The sequence below is a fragment of the Aquarana catesbeiana genome, linkage group LG01 (genome assembly GCF_042186555.1).
Source record: "Aquarana catesbeiana isolate 2022-GZ linkage group LG01, ASM4218655v1, whole genome shotgun sequence".
Lineage (NCBI taxonomy): Eukaryota > Metazoa > Chordata > Amphibia > Anura > Ranidae > Aquarana > Aquarana catesbeiana.
In genome coordinates this window covers 347,285,228-347,310,650 of record NC_133324.1, presented here as the reverse complement: position 1 = coordinate 347,310,650, position 25,423 = coordinate 347,285,228, and the positions used below count along the sequence as shown (strand labels likewise).

The following is a 25,423-nucleotide window of genomic DNA, read 5'->3' as shown; positions in this document are numbered from 1 at the left end:
CCATTTTCCCACTCTCTTGGGTGTAGTATTGAATAAAGGATGCCAAATGAAGTGTGATTTGGGAGCAGGAGAAGAGGAAACTGGGGGAAGTGTGACCAGGCAGCAGGAGGAGAGGATGCTGGAGACCATGTGATCAGTGATCAGGATACCCCAAACAGCTAGGGTATAAACAGGGCTCAGAATAGAAAAAAATAGAGTCAGTAAGGTAGATTAGCACTAAAATGTTTTTTTTTTACCTTATTTTATGACTGGTGCCTACAAAGTCCATTTTCCCACTCTCTTGGGTGTAGTATTGAATATTTGTAGACTTAGGACGTTGGCACTGCTCTACCCATTAAGTCTCCACAGCCCATCCTGTGGTGAGACTTGGTGTATCTGTTTTTGTTTCATTTGGCATCCTATCCTTTTGATCCCTACTCATTTGGCCCCGGTGTCCTCTCTTCCTGCTCCCTAATCACACAGTCCCCGACATCCTCTCCTCCTGCTCCCTGATCACACAGCCTCTGGCATCCTCTCCTACTGCTCCCTAATCACATGGCCCCCGGCGTCCTCTTCTCCTGCATCTGTTCTCTGATCCTTTCTCCCTGCCTTTGCTTTCTGACCACACAGTAACTGTCATCCGCTCCTCCTCCTCTTTGTGACTCGGTCCTTGGTGTGGTGTATCCTCTTTTCCTGCACTTGTCTGCAGCTCACCCAGACCCACTCTCAACCCTCACTGCTCACAATGCTCCCAGCTACTCACAGCCTTCAGTACTCACAGTGCTCCCAGTTCCACAGTCCTCAGCTCACAAAATGCTCCCAGTTACACAGTCCTCACAATGCTCCCCATTCAGCACTCATAATGTTCCCAGTTGCTCACAGTACACACAGCCCTTAGCACTTACAATACTCCAAATTACTCACAGCCCTCAGTACTCTCAATGCTCCCAATTTCTCACAGCCTCAGTTCTCACAATACTCCCAATTACTCTCAGTGCTCACATTACTCCCAATCCTCAGTACTCACAATACTCAAAAGTATTCCCAATTACTCTCAGTACTTTCAAAACTCCCAATTAATCAAAGTCGTCAATACTCACACTACTCTCAATTACTCATAGCCCACGGTACTAACATTACTCCCAAATACTCTCAGCCTGTAGTGCTTGCAAAAATCCCAAATACTCTTAGTATGTACAATACTCCTAATACTCCCAAATTACTGGCATCAGTGCTCTCAGTACTCCCGATTACTCTGAGTACTCCCAGAATGCCTGATTACTCTCGACCCTCAGTTCTCATAATACTCCCAATTACTCTCAGTAATCACAATACTCCGAAGTATTCACAGCCCTCAGCACTCATGGTGCTCCAAATTATTCAAAGCCCTCAGTACTCACAATACTCCCAAGTACAGTCCTTAGTACTCACAATACTCTCAACTACTCAGTACTCACAATACTCCCAATTACTTTCAGCCCTTAATACTCACAATACTTCCATTTTTGCTCAGTACTCACAATATTTCCAAGTACTCACAGCCCACAGTACTCACAACACTCACAATATTGACAGCTCATAGTACTTCCAATTGCTCACAGTACTCTCAATACTCAGACTCAATACTCACAGCCTGCAGTACTCCAATTTACACTAAATACTCCCAATACTCTCAATACCCACAGTACTCCAAATACTCCCAATATTCACAATCCTCAGTACTCACAATACTACTAAATACTAACAGCCCACAGTATTCACAGTACTCTAATACTCACAGCCTACAGTACTCACAATACTACAAACGTCTCACATCTCACAATATTCACAATAATCACAGTCCACAGTACTGACAATACCCACAGCCCACAGTACTCCCAATACTCCCAATTACTCTCAGTATTCACATTACTCCTAATACACATAGGGCCTTAGTACTCACAACACTTTCAATACCCACAGCCCCAGTACTAAAGTATACTTACATCCACAATCTCTGTATTTTATGGCAGGACCACCATATATTGATCATATTATCCTTTGATGAACAGCATTTGAAACATTTAAAGAAGGCCTGCAGGACAACTCTCATTATAGTGGGAACTCAATACCACTGAAACATGAGTTTATCATTTTTTTTCTACTACAGCTGTAAACATTATCCCAGTTGAAGTCTTTGTAGATGAAACGCATTGGGTTTAATGAGTCCTTTCCATGCCATTGCGCCTTTTTAAAATGTATGCTTTTGTGATCACAGAGGAGATTTTTTACTTGATGCAATACATCTTGGAATCTATGTAAAGCCTTTTTATTCCACATAAACCCGTAACCATACGGTTTTTCACTATGTGGAGGCTTTCTATTGTTTTTTTATGGATGCTGTTAACCATAAAGCTACCAAATGGTTCTGTGGTGGAAGAAGGTTTTTTACCATCTGGGACATTGCCATCCTGATCCATATTCTCACATGCCGGGTCAAGGTTGCCTGAGGTGGCTCAGCTGAGGAGGAGGAATTGCACCACTCACTATCCAGAGCTTTGATATCACATGCCTGATAGATGCTACCTTCTGGTGAGCGTATTTAATCTTCTCCCCTGTAAAACAAAAGATCGCAGCGCCGCTGAAGTAAACTGTATGACATTTAATATAACAAGGCATAAAAACACTTACATCATAGTAATTGAAGTAAAGCACATCGTGAAGTCCTGTGAGGAGAGTCTCTGCGCTGGCTGGGTTGCAGCGGTGGTTCGATAGCCTTATCTCCTGTGGGCGCTGATCGTCAGCTTGAAGTATTAGGCTGGAACAGGTAGAGGGGCTGGAATGCCGTGCACCGCAGCGGCGTCTGACGTCACCGGATATGATGCAACGCTTTTCCGAGCATGCGCTCTGCTGATGGCGATGACAGGTGCGCTCCTTTTTCAAGCACTGAAGTGCTTGAAAAAGGAGCGCGCCTGTCATCACCATCGGCAGAACGCATTGCTCAGAAACGTGTTGCATCATATTCGGTGACGTCAGATGCCACTGTGGTCCACGTGCATTCCAGCCCCTCTTCCTGTTCCAGCCTAATACATCAAGCTGACAGTCAGCGCCCACAGGAGATAAGGCTATCGAACCACCGCTGAAACCCAGCCAGCGCAGATACCTCACAGGACTCCACGATGTGCTTCACTTCACTTACCATGATGTAAATGTGTTTTTATGCCTTGGTATATTAAATGTCATACAGTTTACTTCAGCGGCGCTTCTATCTTTTGTTTTACATGTTCCTGGAGTTTTTGCTTCTGCTTCCCCTAAGAGGCTTGCTCAAAGTACAGAACTCTTCCCCATTCTCAACATTGGACTATCATCCATTGCCTGGACATAGACTTATTCCCCCTATCTGCATTGTCCACAGGCCTCAGTCAGACTGCTGACCCCTGATTGAGTGGTTTTTGCCCCCATCCCCTGTCAGATCAAGCATTTTGTGTAACAGTTTACGCCAGTATCACCCTATTGTAAATCTTCTCCCCTGGGTGGTGGATGCACACACGGCAGTGACTCCTTTAGTCCTACACTCCTGGATTCCTTCCCGTCAATATATACTAATGGATTAATGTTTTAATCAACAATGGTGCTATACTACCAATGTTGATTTACAATTTGCACAGTGTACTTTATTTAGAGACACTATCAATCAGATGATGGAGTTTTTGTATATGCTAATCACAATTTATTTTGTATATCACAGTATGTTGATATGTCAATACTCAACATTTGATTCTTAACGCTGCACTGTTTTCACTTTATTCAGTCACACAATTTTTGTTAAGATTGTAGTGCTGGCTACTATTGTTTATTTATCTGTATAGCACAGTATTTTTTTTATAATAATTCCTTCTACTATAGATGTGTTCATGGATTATTTAAAAATATTCATGGCTATATCCTACCATTGGTAGAGATAAAAAGTAAAAACTTAATCAGTTTCTCACTGTGTCATATAAGACAACTTTAAGGGAACAAAGTGGAAAATGTTATATACAGTGGTAGTATGACCCTTGACATTTATAATGTTCTTGCATAAGTCTCAAATGGCGTACAGCCAAGGCTTGATATACCTAGAGGTAATAACTGTTGGAGAAAGGAGTGGAATTTAATTAATCTGAGGAGTTCATTGTAGGGTGGTTGTTACTGAGCTTTGAAAAAAAATCATTATCATCATCAAACATTACACCTTTATGTGACAAACTTTTTCCTGTTTTTTGAAACCCTTTGTTGAGCCACCATTGAAAAGGTTGGAGTTTAAAGTGATTGTAAAGGCAGAAGTTTTTTTTTATCTTAATGCATTCTATGCATTAAGATAAAAAACCTTCTGTGTGCAGCAGCCTCATTCAATCCCCTAATACTTAGCTGATCCCCATCTATATCCTGCGATGTTGCAGAAGTGTCTCGGCAGCCCGGGACTCCGCTACTCTTTGGCTGAGTCAGCAGCGTTGTGCCAATGGCTCCCACTGCTGTCAAAGTCAGTCAGCCAATAAGAAGAGAAAGGGTAGCGGCTACGTGTCTGAATGGACACACGGAGCTGTGACTCGGCTCGGGTGCCCCCATAGCAAGCTGCTTGCAGTGGGGGCACTCAAGAGGAGGGAGGCACCAGGAGCACCGAAGAGGAACCCAAGAAGAGGAGGATCTGGGCTGCTCTGTGCAAAACCTCTGCACAGAGCAGGTAAGTATAACAAGTTTGTTATTTTTAACCGGTTCCCAACCGGCTCACGCTGATTTACTGTGGCACAATGGCTCTCCTGGGTGAAAACCTGTGTATTTCAAGGACAGTTGTATGATATAACCTCAAATGCTAGCATTATGAGTGGACCAGTTATTAGGTGAAGATGGTTTGTTCAAGTAAAAGAAGTCTTTAATCACTTGACGACCGCCTCACGCCGATTTACGTCGGCAAGGTGGCACGGACAGGCAAAATCACGTACATATACGTGATTTGCCTTCCGCGGGTGGGGGGTCCGATCGGACCCCCCCCCGGTGCCCGAGGCGGTCGTCTTTTGTCCAGCGGCGATCAGAGGTGAGGGGGAGGCCATCCGTTCGTGGCCCCCCCCTCGCGATCGCCGCCGGCCAATCAGATCACTTCCTTTGCTGCTGTATGCTAAACAGCAGCAAAGGAAATGATGTCATCTCTCCTCGGCTCGGTATTCCGTTGCAGCGCCGAGGAGAGAAGACTTCACTGTGAGTGCACCAACACTACACAACACAGTAGAACATGCCAGGCACACAAAACACCCCGATCCCCCCCCCCAAACGCCCCCGATCCCCCCCCAATCACCCCCCCTCCCTGTCACAAACTGACACCAGCAGTTTTTTTTTTTTTCTGATTACTGCATTGGTGTCAGTTTGTGACAGTTACAGTGTTGGGACAGTGAATATTAGCCCCCTGTAGGTCTAGGATACCCCCCTAACCCCCCCTAATAAAGTTTTAACCCCTTGATCACCCCCCGTCACCAGTGTCGCTAAGCGATCATTTTTCTGATCGCTGTATTAGTGTCGCTGGTGACGCTAGTTAGAGACCTAAATATTTAGGTTCGCCGTCAGCGTTTTATAGCGACAGGGACCCCCATATACTACCGAATAAATGTTTTAACCCCTTAAAGGCCCCCTAGTTAACCCTTTCACCACTGATCACCGTATAAGTGTTATGGGTGATGCTGGTTAGTTTGTTTATTTTTTTTAGTGTCAGGGCACCCGCCGTTTATTACCGAATAAAGGTTTAGCCCCCTGATCGCCCGGCGGTGATATGCGTCGCCCCAGGCAGCGTCAGATTAGCGCCAGTACCGCTAACACCCACGCACGCAGCATACGCCTCCCTTAGTGGTATAGTATCTGTACGGATCAATATCTGATCCGATCAAATCTATACTAGCGTCCCCAGCAGTTTAGGGCTCCCAAAAACACAGTGTTAGCGGGATCAGCCCAGATACCTGCTAGCACCTGCGTTTTGCCCCTCCGCCCGGCCCACCCAAGTGCAGTATCGATCGATCACTGTCACTTACAAAACACTAAACGCATAACTGCAGCGTTCGCAGAGTCAGGCCTGATCCCTGCGATCGCTAACATTTTTTTGGTAGCATTTTGGTGAACTGGCAAGCACCATCCCCAGGCAGCGTCAGGTTAGCGCCAGTAGCGCTAACACCCACGCACGCACCATACACCTCCCTTAGTGGTATAGTATCTGATCGGTTCAATATCTGATCCGATCAGATCTATACTAGCGTCCCCAGCAGTTTAGGGTTCCCAAAAACGCAGTGTTAGCGGGATCAGCCCAGATACCTGCTAGCACCTGCGTTTTGCCCCTCCGCCCGGCCCAGCCAGCCCACCCAAGTGCAGTATCGATCGATCACTGACACTTACAAAACACTAAATGCATAACTGCAGCTTTCGCAGAGTCAGGCCTGATCCCTGCGATCGCTAACAGTTTTTTTGGTAGTACTTTGGTGAACTGGCAAGCACCAGCCCCAAGCAGCGTCAGATTAGCGCCAGTACCGCTAACACCAACGCACGCACCGTACACCTCCCTTAGTGGTATAGTATCTGAACGGATCAATATCTGATCCGATCAGATCTATACTAGCGTCCGCAGCAGTTTAGGGTTCCCAAAAACACAGTGTTAGCGGGATCAGCCCAGATACCTGCTAGCACCTGCATTTTGCCCCTCCGCCCGGCCCAGCCCACCCAAGTGCAGTATCGATCGATCACTGTCACTTACAAAACACTAAACGCATAACTGCAGTGTTCGCAGAGTCAGGCCTGATCCCTGCGATCGCTAACAGTTTTTTTGGTAGCTTTTTATTGAACTGGCAAGCGCCAGCGGCCTAGTACACCCCGGTCGTAGTCAAACCAGCACTGCAGTAACACTTGGTGACGTGGAGAGTCCCATAAGTGCAGTTCAAGCTGGTGAGGTGGCAAGCACAAGTAGTGTCCCGCTGCCACCAAAAAGACAAACACAGGCCCGTCGTGCCCGTCGTGCCCTTCCTGCTGCATTCGCCAATCCTAATTGGGGACCCACCACTTCTGCAGCGCCCGTACTTCCCCCATTCACATCCCCAACCAAATGCAGTCGGCTGCATGAGAGGCATTTTCTTTATGTCCTCCCGAGTACCCCTACCCAACGAACCCCCAAAAAAGATGTCGTGTCTGCAGCAAGCGCGGATATAGGCGTGACACCCTCTATTATTGTCCCTCCTGTCCTGACAATCCTGGTCTTTGCATTGGTGAATGTTTTGAACGCTACCATTCATTAGTTGAGTATTAGCGTAGGGTACAGCATTGCACAGACTAGGCACACTTTCACTGGGTCTCCCAAGATGCCATCGCATTTTGAGAGACCCGAACCTGGAACCGGTTACCGTTATAAAAGTTAGTTACAAAAAAAGTGTAAAAAAAAAATATATATATATAAAATAAAAATAAATAGTTGTTGTTTTATTGTTCTCTCTCTCTCTATTCTCTCTCTCTTGTTCTGCTCTTTTTTAATGTATTCTATTCTGCAATGTTTTATTGTTATTATGTTTTATCATGTTTGCTTTTCAGGTATGCAATTTTTTATACTTTACCGTTTACTGTGCTTTATTGTTAACCATTTTTTTGTCTTCAGGTACGACTTTGAATGGTTATACCAGAATGATGCCTGCAGGTTTAGGTATCATCTTGGTATCATTCTTTTCAGCCAGCGGTCGGCTTTCATGTAAAAGCAATCCTAGTGGCTAATTAGTCTCTAGACTGCTTTTACAAGCCGTGGGAGGGAATGCCCCCCCCCCACCGTCTTCCGTGTTTTTCTCTGGCTCTCCTGTCTCAACAGGGAACCTGAGAATGCAGCCGGTGATTCAGCCAGCTGACCATAGAGCTGATCAGAGACCAGAGTGGCTCCAAACATCTCTATGGCCTAAGAAACCGGAAGCTACGAGCATTTTATGACTTAGATTTCGCCAGATGTAAATAGTGCCATTGGGAAATTGGGGAAGCATTTTATCACACCTATCTTGGTGTCATCAGATGCTTTGAGGGCAGAGGAGAGATCTAGGGTCTAATAGACCCCAATTTTTTCAAAAAAGAGTACCTGTCACTACCTATTGCTATCATAGGGGATATTTACATTCCCCGAGATAACAATAAAAATCAAAAAAAAAAAAAAAAAATGAAAGGAACAGTTTAAAAATAAGATAAAAAAGCAAAAAAATAATAAAGAAAAAAAAAAAAAAAGCACCCCTGTCGCCCCCTGCTCTCGCGCTAAGGCGAACGCAAGCGGCGGTCTGTCGTCAAACGTAAACAGCAATTGCACCATGCATGTGAGGTATCGCTGCGAAGGTCAGATCGAGGGCAGTAATTTTTGCAGTAGACCTCCTCTGTAAATCTAAAGTGGTAACCTGTAAAGGCTTTTAAAGGCTTTTAAAAATGTATTTATTTTGTTGCCACTGCACGTTTGTGCGCAATTTTAAAGCATGTCATGTTTGGTATCCATGTACTCGGCCTAAGATCATCTTTTTTATTTCATCAAACATTTGGGCAATATAGTGTGTTTTAGTGCATTAAAATTTAAAAAAGTGTGTTTTTTCCCCAAAAAATGCGTTTGAAAAATCGCTGCGCAAATACTGTGTGAAAAAAAAAAAATGAAACACCCACCATTTTAATCTGTAGGGCATTTGCTTTAAAAAAAATATATAATGTTTGGGGGTTCAAAGTAATTTTTTTGCAAAAAAAAATAACTTTTTCATGTAAACAAAAAGTGTCAGAAAGGGCTTTGTCTTCAAGTGGTTAGAAGAGTTGGTGATGTGTGACATGAGCTTCTAAATGTTGTGCATAAAATGCCAGGACAGTTCAAACCTCCCCCAAATGACCCCATTTTGGAAAGTAGACACCCCAAGCTATTTGCTGAGAGGCATGTCGAGTCCATGGAATATTTTATATTGCGACACAAGTTGCGGGAAAGAGACAAATTTTTTTTTTTTTGCACAAAGTTGTCACTAAATGATATATTGCTCAAACATGCCATGGGAATATGTGAAATTACACCCCAAAATACATTCTGCTGCTTTCCTGAGTACGGGGATACCACATGTGTGAGACTTTTTGGGAGCCTAGCCGCGTATGGGACCCCGAAAACCAAGCACCGCCTTCAGGCTTTCTAAGGGCATAAATTTTTGATTTCACTCTTCACTGCCTATCACAGTTTCGGAGGCCATGGAAAGCCCAGGTGGCACAAACCCCCCCCAAATGACCCCATTTTGGAAAGTAGACACCCCAAGCTATTTGCTGAGAGGTATAGTGAGTATTTTGCAGACCTCACTTTTTGTCACAAAGTTTTGAAAATTGAAAAAAGAAAAAAAAAAAAGTTTTTTCTTGTCTTTCTTCATTTTCAAAAACAAATGAGAGCTGCAAAATACTCACCATGCCTCTCAGCAAATAGCTTGGGGTGTCTACTTTCCAAAATGGGGTCATTTGGGGGGTTTTTGTGCCACCTGGGCATTCCATTACCTCCGAAACTGTGATAGGCAGTGAAGAGTGAAATCAAAAATTTTCACCCTTAGAAATCCTGAAGGCGGTGCTTGGTTTTCGGGGCCCCATACGCGGCTAGGCTCCCAAAAAGTCCCACACATGTGGTATCCCCGTACTCAGGAGAAGCAGCTGAATGTATTTTGGGGTGCAATTCCACATATGCCCATGGCCTGTGTGAGCAATATATCATTTAGTGACAACTTTGTGCAAAAAAAAAAAGTGTCACTTTCCCGCAACTTGTGTCAAAATATAAAATATTCCATGGATTCAATATGCCTCTCAGCAAATAGCTTGGGGTGTCTACTTTCCAAAATGGGGTCATTTGGGGGGGTTTTGTGCCACCTGGGCATTCCATGGCCTCCGAAACTGCGATAGGCAGTGAAGAGTGAAATCAAAAATTTACACCCTTAGAAATCCTGAAGGCGGTGCTTGGTTTTCGGGGCCCCGTACGCGGGTAAGCTCCCAAAAAGTCCCACACATGTGGTATCCTCATACTCAGGAGAAGCAGCTGAATGTATTTTGGGGTGCAATTCCACATAGGCCCATGGCCTGTGTGAGCAATATATCATTTAGTGACAACTTTTTGTAAATATTTTTTTTTTTTTTTGTCATTATTCAATCACTTGGGACAAAAAAAATGAATATTCAATGGGTTCAACATGCCTCTCAGCAATTTCCTTGGGGTGTCTACTTTCCAAAATGGGGTCATTTGGGGGGGTTTTGTACTGCCCTGCCATTTTAGCACCTCAAGAAATGACATAGGCAGTCATAAACTAAAAGCTGTGTAAATTACAGAAAATGTACCCTAGTTTGTAGACGCTATAACTTTTGCGCAAACCAATAAATATATGCTTATTGACATTTTTTTTACCAAAGACATGTGGCCGAATACATTTTGGCCTAAATGTATGACTAAAATTTAGTTTATTGGATTTTTTTTATAACAAAAAGTAGAAAATATCATTTTTTTTCAAAATTTTCGGTCTTTTTCCGTTTATAGCGCAAAAAATAAAAACTGCAGAGGTGATCAAATACCATCAAAAGAAAGCTCTATTTGTGGGAAGAAAAGGACGCAAATTTTGTTTGGGTACAGCATTGCATGACCGCGCAATTAGCAGTTAAAGCGACGCAGTGCCAAATTGGAAAAAGACCTCTGGTCCTTAGGCAGCATAATGGTCCGGGGCTCAAGTGGTTAATGTAAAAATCTATTTCATCAGAGAAAGCCTACTTACCTATAAGACATTCAGTCACCAGTGTAACTGGTTTGCTTTGGATTTTATGCAAGTTAAGGGGATCATGACTGGGTCATGATTTTACCAGGAGGAGGATAAGATAAACACAAAGGGTAATTTGGGGAACATATGAAATGGTAAAAGGAAATGATCTATTCTTGAGAACTGTTTTTTTACAGACAAATAGAGAATGTAGTATCCAGTGGAAGGCTTCTTTTCATTCCACATATGAACAAGATCAAGTTGATATAAAAGCTCTGCTAATTTGTGACTATATTTGAGGAATGTTATGTGTAGATTAATCTATAATTTGATCCAGAGAAAGATTAGAGTCTCCAGCCTCAATGAGATCACCTGATAACATGGGGCATCAAGGTGGTGAATAGATTTTTTTTTTAAAAGTTAGCTTTGAGTTTAGGGCATAGTCATTAATTACAGTAATTTTAAGCAATTAAAAGTCCCTGATACTAGAATGCTTCTCCCATTTGTTTTCCTAAAAAAACGCTTCTTCCATAAATTAGGTTTCTGGCTGTAAATGCACTTCAAAGTCACTCATAAAAAAAATACAGATACGAGATCACCATACTTTAGATTTGAAATTGGAAAAAAAAGCTAAATATAACATGAGTAATAAATGAAAAATGTACATTGAAGCTGATCATTTGTTTGAGAAACAGGTTGGTGGATTGTTCCACATTCTGGGTTTTTGAACCACACAGAGGAAGAGCAACAAGTTAGCCATGAATCTTTTAGGTACATTTAACATCCACTTTCACAAAAGCTGCTTTAAAACCCATGCTGCTTAAAGAATAAGTCCACCAGTAGCAACCTGTATTCAGGGTGTAACTTGTAACATTTTGTTAATGCAGCACCCCTGCTGACCCCCCAATCACCCACTGTGACAGTCGATGGGATTTTCTTTCCCTGCACCCACTGTCACTTTTTGAAAATGGCATGGCTGTGTGAGTTGAGCTCGCAAAACTGTGTCATTCATTCACATGAATCTGTGAATGAGTAAACTATAAATACCGTCTGCCACCACGGCTTATAGTATTATTAAACTACAAGTGTGCTTCTCCCGTCATGCTTATTTTGCTCTGTGCAAACGCTAGGGGAAACTGGAGCCCTTTTAGCTGGCTTGCTTGGCCACGAGGGGTGGAGGGATCCACCTATCTTATAATTTTCTGTTATGGAGGTTTATCTTAAAATGTTGGCCTGGAACGTAAGAGGCCTCAACTCTAAATTCAAGCGCTCATTGATCTTTGATTATATTAAAAAACATAAACCACATATAACATTGCTTCAGGAGACACATCTCCAGGGCTCCAGAGTTCTCTCATTAAAGCGGGCACATATTGCTGGGGCTTATCATGCCACTTACTCATTGTACGCAAGGGGGGTCTCCACTCTGGTCACTAAGGCTATGCCCATATCGATACATGCTGTTCGGACTGACACTTAAGGGAGGTTTGTGATATTGGTGGTGCAGGTGATGAATAGATTTCTAACAATTGTAAATCTGTATGTACCTCCTCCCTTTTCGTTAGCTCATTTGAATGATATGCTACAGACTATCTATGAGGTGGCGGAAGGGAGGATTTTTATATTAGGTGATTTTAACTCTGTGTCCGTTCCAGCTATGGATAGACTGGGAGCGGTGTCTGGCACAACGGCCCCCCTTGCGGGATGGTTGTCTGCTCATGGTTTCAGAGATGTCTGGCATTTTCATCATCCTGATATAAGGGAATATTCCTGTTATTCGGAAACGCATAAGACGCTCTCCAGAATGGACACTATCCTGACTGAGGGGGATGGTATGGAATTGGTCCAGGGAGTTTCCTATTTGCCCAGAGCCCTATCTGATCATTCACCTATGCTACTGGAACTTAATTTGGGACCGAAGCCAGGTTTACGAATATGGCGAATGGAAGCTAGTTGGCTCCAGGAGGAATATATTAAAATTAAATGTACAGAGGCTATTAATCACTTCTGGGCTGACAATTCTGGTTCTGCATCCACACTTCTACAATGGGAGGCTTTTAAGGCCACGCTGTGATGGGTGTTTATAGCAGAGGTCCAGGGGTTCAAGAAACAATTAGCTTCAGCAGTTCAACTTAAAGAGACTGAGGTGACATTGGCGGAGGCTGAATATGTTAGAGACCCTACTAGGGAGAGATTACTGATTTTACAGACCAGAACCAGGGAGTACAAGACAGCTCTCACGGATCGTACCACAAAATTTAACCTTGCACAACGTAGATGCATATTTGAATTTGGCGACAAGAATGGCAGGCTCCTGGCATACTTGGCGAGGCCAGAATATGTTCCGATTTATATTAAGTCAGTGTATGACAACTCTAAAATTGAAATTTGTGACTCAACTGATATCCTGAAAATCTTTGCCCAATTCTGTGAAAAATTATATAGCTCTTGTGCTCCTCTGGGGATGGAGAAATTGGTGACTTACATGGCAGACATTGATTTACCTAGGTTGACGGAGGAGGATAGTACTGCTTTAGAAACTGGCATTACGGTGGAGGAGGTGGAGGAGGCGATTGCCTCCTTTCTGCCTAGTAAGTCTCCTGGACTAGACGGCCTTCCCTCGGAATGGTATAATACTTTTTGGTATGGTATGGCCCCACGCCTACTTAAAGTCTTTAATGCAGCTAGATCGGATGGCAGATTACCCCCTTCAATGAGGGAAGCCTTGGTTGTACTGATACTTAAGGGAGGGAAGGACCCCCGAGAGTGTGACTCCTATCGTCCGATCTCGCTGATGAATGTTGACACAAAAATCCTGGCAAAAATCCTGGCAGGTAGATTACAATTAGTTATCCCAAAATTGGTAGATGCAGATCAAACAGGTTTTATTAAGGGTCGTTGCGCACAGATGAACATTAGGAGACTTTTTGTAAATCTCCAAACCGATCATGACAACTCCGGGACTCGAATAGTGGCCTCCCTAGATACAAAAAAGGCCTTTGACTCATAGTTACATAGTTACATAGTTAGTAAGGTTGAATAAAGACACCAGTCCATCGAGTTCAACCTGAGCGAGTGTGGGTGCGTGTCTACAATTATCCCTATTTGTATTTAAGGTACCCATATAGCGCTGTGTCAATTTTTACGCAGCGCTCCCCACATATATCACACACTCACATCGGTCCCTACCCTCAAGGAGCTCTGTGGAGTGGACATATTTGTTTCACCTCCTGGAGTCGCATGGTTTTGGTCCTGTATTCATCTCCTGGGTAAAGCTCTTGTATACAGATCCCTTGGTAAGACTGAGGGTTAATGGCATAATTTCGGACTCCTTTCCTATTTTTAGTGGCACCAGGCAGGAGTGCCCACTTTCACCCCTCCTGTTTGCCCTGGCAATAGAGCCACTAGCGGTCAAACTGAGAGCTACTCCACACCTGGTGGGACTGCGACTGGGGGAGTTTGAGGAGTGAGTTTCGCTTTATGCGGACGACATGTTGCTATATTTACAGGATCCTGGGCTTTCGCTATCAGAAGCCTTCCGATTGATTCAGGAGTTCGGGGACTACTCTGGATTCTGGATCAATTGGAAAAAGCCCTCCCTCTTCCCTATAGATGAAGATGTGGTGGTCCCATTGGACTGCCCCATCCCATTGTCCACCTCTTTTAGGTATTTGGGGATTGAGGTTCAGCTTCCCAACTCTAAGTTTCTGGAGACAAACCTGATGCCGGTTGTACTAAACTTTCGGGAGAAGGTACAGAAGTGGCAGAATTTACCTATCACCTTGATGGGATGGATAAATCTATTTAAAATGATTTTTCTTCCTAAGTTTCTCTACATTCTCTCGAATTCCCCGGTTTTTGTGACATTACGGGTCTTTAAGAATATAGACTCCATTATTGTGGGTTTTCTGTGGGGTTCCAAGGCACCCAGGGTTTCTTTGACAGTTTTAAAGTTACCAATTACAATGGGCGGGATGGCCCTTCCTGACTTGTGGTCTTACTTTATGGCTTTACAGCTGTCCTTTCTGCACTGGCGACTTTTTCCGCTAACACCTAATGCTACTACCCTGCTGGAGGCTGCAGTTGCCACCTCACAGGAAACGCTTCAAAATATGTTGTACAGGAAGGGGATTCCAGGGAGAGAGGTGGGATCCATTATGGCGCTACCAGGGAAAGTGTTTCACTTATGCTCTAAGCGGAGGAAAGATGATCCCTTGTGGTTATCCCCAAATAGTCCCCTGTGGTGTAATAAGACCCTTGCAGAGTTTTTTAAACTACCGGATGGGTATAGCACTTGGGCTAGACATGGCATAAAATACCTACATCACATTTATCAGGATAACCATCTCTGTACATTTGCACAACTAAGAGAAAAATTTGGAATACCCAGGAACTGGTCTTTCGATATGCGCAGCTGCGCCATGCAGCGACTGCGCCGTTTGGGGAGGGTGAAACTATGGTGCAGAACACTGATTTGGAGAAGATTCTGATTGACCCAGATCCAGCTAAGTGAATCTCTAGATATTATGGGGCAGTGGGTCCGGAGGTAGTGACTACAACTTCTAAGCCCATGGAACGTTGGGTCGCGATTGTCCCGGAGTTGTCGGAAGAACTGTGGCAGGAGGTACTGGACACATATTTGGTGTCTGTTGTCTCCTCTACGGATAAAATGATCCAGTCCCGTTCCTCCACCAGCAGTATTATACACCTACTAGACTTTACCGACTGCAGAGGCAGTTTGCCATAAATGCAAAGGGGCAGAGGGTATTTTCCTACATATGGTCTGGGAATGCCAAAAAGTAAGATCATTATGGTCACAGGTGACTGAATTTATTTCAGAGCAGTTTGACCTACCTAACATTTGCTCCCCCCTATGCTGTCTCCTTGGGGTATTTGACCAAGAAGAAATGAATGCATACACAAAACTATTCCTTAGGATTCTATTTTTTGGTGTGAGGAAACTTATTGCCAGACGATGGATACATGACGAACTTCTGACGCTGGGGATGTGGATGAAAATAATAAATGCTGATGTATTGATGTATAAAATGACCTATGACGCTAGAGGGGCCCCTATGAAGTTTAGGAGGGTATGGTTTCGATGGGTAGACTCTGGTAATACCCTGGAGGGGGAGGGGTAATAGACCATTTGAGTGCTTGAGGTCATTTACTTCCTATATTTTAATTTAAAAAAAGAAGCTCACAGAGAGCAGATAGTGAGTCCTTTTTCTTGATGTGGACAAAAAAAGTTTTTTTGTATCCTGCCAAGTGTAATACCAAAAACAGACTTCAATTGGGGAGGGAGGTATTATTAGTTGGACTATCCAGGGTTGTTTGTTCTGGTTAATGTTTAAAAAAAAAGAAAAGCACATGTACTTCAATGTAAGATGGAGATGGAGACCTGACTAGCTCAGATAAAAGAGCATTAATATGTACAACGTTATTGTTCCAATATTGGATGTTGATCTCTTCATTGATTTGGATGTAATTTCTATCTGATGTATTGTATGAATAACATTTATGTGCGCAATAAAACTCTTTGGAAAAAAAACAAAAACTACAAGTGTGCTGATCAGCATGCTCGTAGTTCATTCACACTTCCCACTGCTCAGAAACTGTCTGTCTGTACAAAGGTACAGTCAGAGAGCTCTAGGCAGTGTGTACAGGAGCCTGACATTGCATCAGCGATCCATTGGTGCAAAGCTCTGTAGGCTTAAAAAATAAAAAATAATAAATCCACATTTTTTTATGTTAAAAGATGTGCATTTATTATTTTATTTTTTGGAAAGGTGGCTATAGCCTTTAACACATGCCAGCTTACAGTATGAATGTAACAATGTGAATCAATTCACAATAAAAATTATTTCATCTTTTTATTTCCTAAAAAATATCCAAGCAGATTTCTCCACTTTGCTTGAAATAATATGATTTACAAAATCACATGGTTTCTTTTTTCTAGATCAGATGCATGCGCCTGAAAATTTTTGTGCAGATATCAAAACTCTGAATATTGTATTTTCTCCTGATTTATAGTGATAAGAGAACCGAGTACAGTTCAGTTTGCCAGATGGTCACTGAACACTTAGCAAACCCCCAACATAGCACCTGAATCTCATTGAAGTGTATGGGAGTTGAATTTTCAAACTTTATCCTGTCCCTTTTCAAAGCCAATATGCAAGCTTTTGGGCACTATCATGGAGGATATTATTATTATTATTATTATACAGGATTTATATAGCGCCAACAGTTTGCGCAGCGCTTTACAACATGGGGCAGACAGTACACTTATGCCCCGTACACACGGTCGGATTTTCCGATGGAAAATGTCCGATCGGAGCGTGTTGTCGGAAATTCCGACCGTGTGTGGGCTCCATCGGACATTTTCCATCGGATTTTCCGACACACAAAGTTGGAGAGCAGGAGATAAAATTTTCCGACAACAAAATCCGTTGTCGGAAATTCCGATCGTGTGTACACAAATCCGATGGACAAAGTGCCACGCATGCTCAGAATAAATAAAGAGATTAAAGCTATTGGCCACTGCCCCGTTTATAGTCCCGACGTACATGTTTTACGTCACCGCGTTTAAAACGATCGGATTTTCCGACAACTTTGTGTGACCGTGTGTATGCAAGACAAGTTTGAGCCAACATCCGTCGGAAAAAATCCATGGATTTTGTTGTCGGAATGTCCGAACAAAGTCCGACCGTGTGTACGGGGCATAACAATACAAATCAATACAGGAGGGATCAGAGGGCCCTGCTCGTTAGAGCTTACAATCTAGAAGATCTAGGATATACTGTATACCAATGCAAAAACATTTTTGTTTAATATTGTTCAGCAGAGAGCAGGTCTTTTAATAATCAAGGCCAAAATTAAGATACACATTTTCTATAAGCAACATTCTTGGGGGAAGTTTTCAATTTGCACATGAAGTGATGCACCTGTAGGATGTATTCCTGCAAAACTGACATTTAAAAAAAAAACTGTTGCCACTAAATAATCTCCTATCCTAATGGTTTCCTATCTGTAAACAAAGTGGCTGGGGGATCCCAGCTGATATCATCATGTAGTCAATTACATCAGCCAGCATCACTGGCCAGTTTATTGACATTCAGTAGTCAGCGGGTGAGCTGTCGGTTGTGGCAGGAGTCTGGCATGAGGAAATCATTAGCATGGTTTGTTGTAGTTTTGTCAGTGGGTCATTGGGCCATCATTCACAGTAAAACGACATCACTGTATGAAGTGATTGACGTTACATTTACATTGTGGAAGATGTTTTTACTCTTTCTACAGTGTGTGTTTATTTAGGTTGTCATTTTTTTCTTTGTAAATGAGTAGCAAAGGATACCATGTACCCTTTGTTCATTCATTTATTCACGTAAAGGGAAATATCTGGGAGCCCCTTTAACAAGGGGGACTTCCAGACTCCAATAATGCCCCCCTCATAAACCCCCATATTCACTAGGCCAAGAATATGGGGATGAGTCCCTTGTGCCCATATGCATTGGGGTGGGGGGCATACACTAGCTGAAGCTCCCTTTCCTGGCCATTCAGGCTGCATGCCTGGATAGTGGTCTGGAATAGATTTTGAGGGGAACCCCACACGGTTTTTTGTTTTTTTGCATGGTGTCTCTCTTAAAAAAAGATACCAGACTCCTATCTTGATTAAGAATCCAATATGGAATTTGGGGGCTGGGGGGGAAATCATTGGCATTTTAATTTGAGCTGGTGGGGGCAGCCTGAAGCATAATTTTGTGGTGGTAGTTATGCTGACACTAAAATAATAACTTTCGGCTAAACATTAACATCCCTAAACATTAACAACAACCCTGACCACTTACATGTGTGCATGCCTTATGATTGATATGATGAGGATGATAGAGAACCCTGGACTGCTAAGGGCTCATAACAACATTAGGAAGAGTCTATTTTAGATGAGCTATTTAAAGAGGAACTGCAGTCTGCTCACATAATTTGTAATAAAAACACCTTTGCCATTCTGAATCTTCCCTCCAACCACTTTGAATACTATTTTATATATACTGTGATTCTGGACTTGCCAAATATGCTGCAGAAATCTCCCTCCACTAAGTCTGGCTCTATCCATTGTAACTGTGTGTAGCTGAGGCTGCTGCCTGTTCACTTTCTGGATTTACACAGACACACAGCTCCAGCTCTGCAGCTCTCATTGGCCCTCGTATGACACCCCCCTCCCTTCCTGGCAAACTCTCATGAGAAGGGAGAGAGAGCTGTGCATGATGTCACAAGCCTAGGCTAATGACCAGACAAGAAACAGGAAGTGGGCTGTATAAAGTTTTACTATCCAAAGTTAAAACGACAAGGGCAGAAGATTTAATAGATGGAAAAATGAAAAAATGACTGAAGGTCCGCTTTAAGTTATGCAAGTCAGAACTCGCAATTAATCATACTAGCTTACACTGAACATTGCAAATATAGGTTTATAGGTGTACTAAATGTGTGAGTTGTAAATATATATATATATATATATATATATATATCGGTCACCTACTTTCAAGTAGATGAGCTTTCAGTGTTTAAATGACAGGGTACAGTTTCGGGTAAATTTAGGCAGGCTTGCATTATTATTCCAGGCCTGGTTGTTTATTTTGGGAACTGGGAGTGTCAGTATGGTGCGGGGTGTGGCCACCTGTACTTGGACCCAGAGATGCCTCCTTGTGCTTTCAGTGGAAATGGTTCTGGAAGAAAGGTTGGACTTGGGATCTGAGTGGCAGGCAGCTCATGTGAGAAGTTCTGGCCAATCATTAATTTGTTGGCAGGAGGCGGGACTCCCATATAAGCTGGGGTCACATGCTGGTTAGGAGTTTGAGAGAGGGGTTCCAGAGAGGGAGAGACAAGAGAGAGAAAGCCCCCTATGGGGAGCAAAGCGGAGCCCCCCCTACACCGCACAGCATGTAGTCGCTGGTGTCGCTGGATGAACCCTGCAGGGAGGGGAGCGTGCCAGACCAGAGAGGAGGGATGGAGGAGCCATTCGGAGGAAGTAGCAACTAAGCGGAAGAAGACTGGGCGATCGACTGTTTGTGAGTGGCACATGGACTGTTGATCAAGTGAGTGAAAGCCCAGGGGAGCGGTACTTTCAGAGGCTGAGGATGTTGGTACGCAAGTCAGTGATGCAGGCGCTAATGGTCTGTGACTTCAAGGTTCAACATGCCCAGGGTTTCCAATCAGTCAGGCGGGAGGAATTATTCAGAGTAATCTCTTCTTTAGCTCAACTTGGAAGTACTGTATAGACGGGAAGTAGTGGTCAAAAGGCGGCGGTAGAGCTCTGAGCAGATAGAAATACAGATTGTTCTATAAAAGGTCTACGGGTGAAGAGGTTATCCAGAGTGACTCTTAACTACAACATCCTATGCATTCTCTAGTAAATCTACCTAAGTCTATATGCAAAGAGTTATTCAGAGTGGCTCTTTACTATTCGTTTTCATTGTTCTCAAAGACCAGACTACTCCCGTTTTCCCATGAGAAGTTATTCAGAGTGACTTTTCATTATCTGCATTGTTCTAAGTCTTTGCATAAGGAGGCAAAGGAAAGATTATGAAGCAGCAAAAGAGCATCTCAGAAAACCCCTTTTCCTATCCCAGTTCATGTTATACAAATAAAAGCAAGAGAAAAGTACAATATGGACTTTTATGGATTTCTATGGGTTGCAATGGGCTAGGTGGTGAATGTGATTTACGGATAGAACACACAAACTGCAGCTCCTACGGGGGTTGTGCGCTACATATATATATACTTACAATTCACACATTTAGTACACCTATAAACCTATATTTTTGTTCGTTTTGAACAAATGTGATAAATTCCAGTCTCGAGCCTGATCTGGATGTGTGTGTGTGTTGGTTGGGGGAGGGGTGTCCCTTTTTGTGTGCCTGGTCCGGAGCTGCGGTGCGCAGTAGTGCTTCCCCTCCTTGCCCCATTTGGGTGGTGGCAGGGGTGTCCTCCTGCGCATCGGCGCCATGCACAGCGCCCTGCCAGCCGCGTCCTAGTGGATGCTGGGAGGGCATGGACGCTTATTACCCACCTTAAGCTTCAGGGCGGGCGGGTACGAATCTGTGTCCAGCACTCCTGCCGGACAGATGATCCGTATCTTTGCCCAATCCAGCCCACAGAGTGTAGTATGACTCTGGAGGGGACCCGCACTGGATCTTGGTTATATGAGCTGGGGTCTGGCCAGGAAATCAATCTTCAATCCTTCACTATGAGAGAGACACCACATCACTGGTCTCACACTTTTTTATACACATGCAAGGTAGGCAGGAGTCCTTTTGTAACTCCACTCACACTTTTTTCTCATTTCCTGCTCAGGGTTTTTGTGTTTCTTTTTTTTTTTTTTTTACTTTTTCTTTTTCATATTTTCATACACTCATTGTTTACATTTTTTTCATAATTTTTTTCCATTTTTTTCCACACTTTCACAATTCATCAATTTCACACACCACTCACCATACAATCATTATCTTCCAGATTGGTGCAGGTTTTTTATTAGATCATCTATCCTCTCTGGGATTGCATTGTGATGGCCTGACCTGCCTACTAGCTGACCCTCTGACCAGGTTTGGGTTTCCTCAGCTCCGGGCTGGGCATGTAATGGGGACCCCCTCTTCCACTCCCTTCACCCCCGCATGAGCCAGTTCAGTTCTTGGGCTGATCTGTAAGTGCTAGTATATCCAAATGCCTTCTAAGGGAACTTTTATTTATCATTCAGAAAACTTTCCCGCCCTCATTTTTATGAAGGGTTTATTATTATATTTATATATCTGACTTTTCTGTACTTACAGTGATTGAATTTTTGCATCCATACTCCTGATGAGTAAACGTGAGTCATGAAATGCATAGCGTTTCAACAATAGGTGCCAAGAAATATCAGGCTACAATCCCGTAATTCTTTATATATCATGTGTACTATCTGATATTTATATTTTATTATATGTATCTATTGACTTGTAATATTTGATTTGTTTGTATCCTATATGTCAATCATATCCAATGACTGTGTACCCCATGCTGTAAACATTATTTGTATACTTACCTATTTTCAGGCTGTTCTGGTCCAGTCACGTGATTGGCTCCCCTATGTCAGCCAGCGCAGGCTGCAGGGGAGAGGAGGGAGCACCGAAAATAATTGGCCATAATAAGCTTATGGGTGACAACAGCACCCAAGCATTACCAACCATTGGCAAGCACTGTCTCGATTCCCCTGCAACTGCTGATACAAGGGAGATCACATGACTGGACGTGAAAATAGGCAAGTATACTGATCTTTTCTTACACAGGTTAGTCATAATAAGTGGTAGGAGGGGAGAGGGATCATTATTAAGTGTAGTTAGAGTTTGACTGGAATTCTACTTTAAAATGGCTGTGTTTGATAACACAACCCTTCATGATTGCCTATGGAAAAGAAACAGGTAAAAGGAAAAATGTGTATGCAAAGAAAGCATTGGGACCCCAGATGTATTGCACCAGGAACTAAAAGTGGTTAAAACCCTAGGTTTGGTTTTGGTGAAATCTGTGTAAAGTTGTAGGTAAGATTTGTAAATCAGCACATTCCAAAAAATATATCACTGTAGCCTTAAACAACAAAATTATTTGGAAATAATAATTTTATTAAGAATAATTATAACAACAGCACCAAAATCTTTTACAAAATTGGAAAGCAATTTATTTGTAAATCAGTCACAACTAGAAAGCAAGACTACAATGTATAAGGTTCTAAATCTCTACTGCTTTACAGCATTACAAATGTACTAACTATGCAAATAAAAAAAAACGTCTTTAAAGACCCAGCATTAGGTATTTCTGTGATTAACAGAGGGTTATGTATTATATACATGAATACATGAATTTTGAATACATCCTTCATAACATCATGTCATGCATCAGTTAGACATATGCATGGCAAAAACAATTGTTTTTTCCTTTTGATTAGTTAATCTAGTTATTTAGTTGAGTTCAATTCAGTTGATTCATTCAATTCGTATTCGGAATTCGTATTTCGAATTTTCTTCGAATTTACAGATTTTTTTTCGAAGCGTTCAAATCGATAAATTTTCAAATCGGTTGAAACAAAAATGTTATATTATTTTCGATTTGAATGCAGCAAAGTGAACAAACAAAAGAAAAATCTCCATCAAATGATTACAGTGACTCTTTTAATCATCTTTGGCTTAACAAAAACAGCATTATTTCGAAATGGTACTCTAATATGTAAAAATGTAAATGTAAAATTCAATCCGATTTTCAGTCCAAGTTTCCAAAATGTGGATGAATTTCATTACGTTATTTGGAGCATTCGGTGAAATTTGTTTATATTGTAATTTGGGTATTTGGATATATCCGAATCTCCGGAAAATGAAAAATTAGTCTGAATATTAATTTGGAACAAAACAAACCACACATGTCTAGCATCAGTAGACAGTTGTTGTAATACATATCCATGTTATGCTTGCCATGATTTACTCGGTTGCAGTTAAACTTCTATAGTTCAGATTAAACAATTTCTGTATTGTATTCAGCGTATTCCTTTCTTTTAACATACCCTGAAAGGTTGATTGATACATCAGCCAAAAATGTTGCAGAAAACTCTTAATAACTTTGAGTAATGGAATTCACAGTTTAGGTTTTCACTTCAATGACTTTTACTTAACCTAAAACAAAAAAAAAATACTATATTAAAAAGAGAAAATACAATTTTGCCCTGTATAATATTTTGTATTATAAATACAGATGAGCATTTCCTGTTTATAATGCTTTGTAATATAAATAAAGAAGAGCATATACTGTTTCAAGTCAGAAGCCTTTGAGGACTCTAGCGCAAGTACAGTTTTACACCCTGTGGGAGCATATTCCAGCTCCCTGCCTGCTCTTTTCCACAGTGCTCATGCCCCCCTCCCAGCTCTACTTTGTGGAGGGGCACCTCTTGCTTTCTATGAGCAGTACCAGAGGTTTCCTATACACATTCTGCTTCACATACCCATTGGCTCACACAACATTTTTCCCTTTGCTTTTTTTCCAATTGCTGCACTGTATCCCCGCACTTTTTCCTATTTTGCGTTTCTACCCCCCCCCCCCTTTTGTAGGTGCTGTGTGAATGAAAAAAAACGGACTCATATGGGCTTAAACTCAGGGCTTACAAACAGTTTCAAACAAGGTGTATTATGTTTAATTTGCTTCCACAAATGTTAAAGCCTAAGTGCTGCCAAAATTAACAATTCAGCAGAAGGGAGATATCTTTCAGTCAGTAGGATGTTTCCCCTGTGCTGATGCCTCTTCTATTATTAGAAGCAAATGAAAATCCCATATGGTGGACTTTAAAGGCACACTAAGTTAAAATTGAAAAGTATTTAGAGTATTATAGTACAAAAATTATTTATTCATCATTAAACATAGTAGCTAAAATATGCATATGAATATAGAATGTATAAACAGTTCATAACATTGTCACCATATTCTGAAAATCATATATGAAATCCTCTTGCACCCAACTCGTTTTGGAGTACAGTTTTCTCCTTCAGGGTGATATGAAGAGGAAAATCTATCTATAACATAGTTGAAAAACAACTAAATAAATGTCTGACAATATAAAATTGCAATGAAGATAACGGTTGTGAAAATAATTAACGAGTACACTTACATATGTTTTTTGATGACAGGGTGAATTCAACATTCTATCATATTACGTTTAAAAACAGGAAAGAGATATATATATATCAGTAAGAACGGTATTTGTTGACTCTCTACTTCAATAGCATAGGCATCAGAAGAGGTCTTTTAAAGCTATATGGTGTTTCAAAACACCCAGGGAGCCGATTCCCCGCTCCCTCCACATCCCACAGAGGGGGAGTGGCTAGGAGGACTCGCTGGGCTGGAAGTGGAGGGATCCTGCAATAAAAGGCAGGATCCCTCCACTTCGGACCCCAGCGAGTCCTCCTGGCCACTCCCCCTCTGTTGGATGTGGAGGGAGCGGGGAATCCCTGGGTGATTTGAAACACAATATAGCTTTAAAAAAACCTCTTCTGATGCCTATGCTATTGAAGTAGAGAGTCAACAAATACCATTCTTACGGATATATATATATATATATATATATATATATATATATATATATATATATATTTCCTGTTTTTAAACGTAATATGATGGAATGTTGAATTCACCCCGTCACCAAAAAACATATGTAAGTGTACTCGTTAATTATTTTCACAACCGTTATTTTCATTGCAATTTTATATTGTCAGATATTCATTGTTTTTCAACTACAGTTGCAATAAAAAGTATGTGAACCCTTTTGGATATGGATTTCTGCACAAATTGGTCATAAAATGTGATCTGATCTTCATCTAAGTCACAACAATAGACAATCACAGTCTGCTTAAACTAATAACACACAAAGAATTAAATGTTACCATGTTTTTATTGAACACACCATGTAAACATTCACAGTGGAGGTGGAAAAAGTATGTGAACCCCTAGACTATTGAGATCAACAAGAGCTAATTGGAGTGAGGTGTCAGCCAGCTGGAGTCCAATCAATGAGATGAGATTGGAGGTGTTGGTTACAGCTGCCCTGCCCTATAAAAAACACACACTAGTTCTGGGTTTGCTTTTCACAAGAAGCATTGTCTGATGTGAATGATGCCTCACACAAAAGAGCTCTA

General features: G+C 42.1%; 1 protein-coding gene and 2 gene segments (V, D, J or C); all 3 read right to left on the bottom strand.

The window, feature by feature from the left end:
- The window catches only part of LOC141145464 (Ig gamma chain C region-like), a 258,076-nt gene that overhangs the window by 127,161 nt on the left and 105,492 nt on the right, over positions 1–25,423 (bottom strand).
- The window catches only part of LOC141118318 (uncharacterized), a 711,411-nt gene that overhangs the window by 580,961 nt on the left and 105,027 nt on the right, over positions 1–25,423 (bottom strand). The window lies entirely within an intron of this gene.
- The window catches only part of LOC141145436 (immunoglobulin heavy constant gamma 2A-like), a 233,597-nt gene continuing 230,525 nt past the window's right edge, over positions 22,352–25,423 (bottom strand). Inside the window, 1 exon segment of the C gene segment in view lies at positions 22,352–23,413. Coding sequence covers positions 23,405–23,413 — 9 coding nt within the window.